The 1218-nt window shown below is 36.7% G+C and overlaps 1 protein-coding gene across 1 annotated transcript in view; it reads right to left on the bottom strand.

Moving 5' to 3' along the window:
* Window positions 1-793: 793 nt before the first annotated feature.
* Window positions 794-1218, bottom strand: part of LOC100951103 (olfactory receptor 2W1-like) — a 10664-nt gene continuing 10239 nt past the window's right edge. The window contains exon 2 of the mRNA XM_003801877.1: window positions 794-1214. Within this exon, the coding sequence (XP_003801925.1) occupies window positions 794-1214 (421 nt within the window). The remainder of the gene's footprint in view (window positions 1215-1218) is intronic.

Genomic DNA, 1218 nt, shown 5'->3' with positions numbered 1-1218 from the left:
GGCGCCTGCCACAACGCCCGGCTATTTTTTTTTTGGTTGCAGCCGTCGTTGTTTGGCTGGTCCGGGCTGAGGATTCGAACCCGCCACCTTAGGTGTACGTGGCTGGCGCCTTAGCCGGTTGAGCTAAAGGCACCGAGCCAGTGTTCTTTTTTTTTTAAAGTAAGTAGGGAAGGCAAGATTATTTGGGTTTGCACAAAAATGCCTTAGTAGGGACATTGTTGAATCATAGTAAAAATTTATAGTTAGCACATTAATTTATGCATTCTTATTAGAGCATCATGGTAGTGTAAACATATTTAATAAATCATAATTTAAACTCAACCTTTGTAGAATGCCTCCTGCCTCCTGTTAACATAACCCTTAGACTTTATGGAACCTGCTTTCTTGCCACAGCTGTAGATGAATTGTCAAAGATTATTGACATTTATTTATTTTCAGGGTAAGAAAGAGAGATTTTATTTAGGAAGAACAAAGAGAAAGTTTAGATCCCTTCCAAAGAGAGTTGGAAGTGTGTCTTTCTCATGAAAGAAAGAATGTGAAGATACTAATTAATGACTCTAAAGACATTTTTAGTTCTTTTAAGAATTAGCTCTTGGCAAAGGAGGACATCGATGCTAAAATATAAGGAAAATTTCATGTACTTTATTTTTCAGATGATTATTCCTATTAAAATAAGTTGATCACTGTTCATGCATAGTAGCTATCACAATTTAAAGACTAGACAGAGATAATTTCTTTATTGGAAATTTCTTACGATAAGATGTTGCCATCCTGTTGTGTCTCATGAACCTTTTTATTTTCCAATCAGCCTCTTTATGGCACCCTTAAACTCCTTATTCCTTAGTGTATAAATCAATGGGTTCAAGCTAGGAGTAACAATGGAATAAAAGATACTGAGAAGTTTGCCCTCATGCTGACTTGGACTGTTTCCTGGCTGTATGTACATGTAAATAACAGTTCCATAAAAGATGGATACCACAATGAGATGTGAGGAACAGGTCCCAAATGCTTTTTGTCTTCCTGCTGCAGACTTGATCTTGAGTACAGCTATAGCAATGAAACCATATGAAACAAGTATAAGAAGAAGTGGGGTAAAGAAAATAAAAAAACACAATGCAAATATAGTTTCCTCCATGGCTGTGGTGTCCACACATGCAATCTTCACCATTGCAGATATTTCACAAAAATAATGATCCAAGTGGTGATTTCCACATCTAG

This window comes from Otolemur garnettii, unplaced genomic scaffold, assembly GCF_000181295.1.
Source record: "Otolemur garnettii isolate 467f Iridium unplaced genomic scaffold, OtoGar3 scaffold00223, whole genome shotgun sequence".
NCBI lineage: Eukaryota > Metazoa > Chordata > Mammalia > Primates > Galagidae > Otolemur > Otolemur garnettii.
The sequence above is the reverse complement of the archived record's forward strand: the minus strand, read 5'-3'. Positions and strand labels throughout refer to the sequence as shown.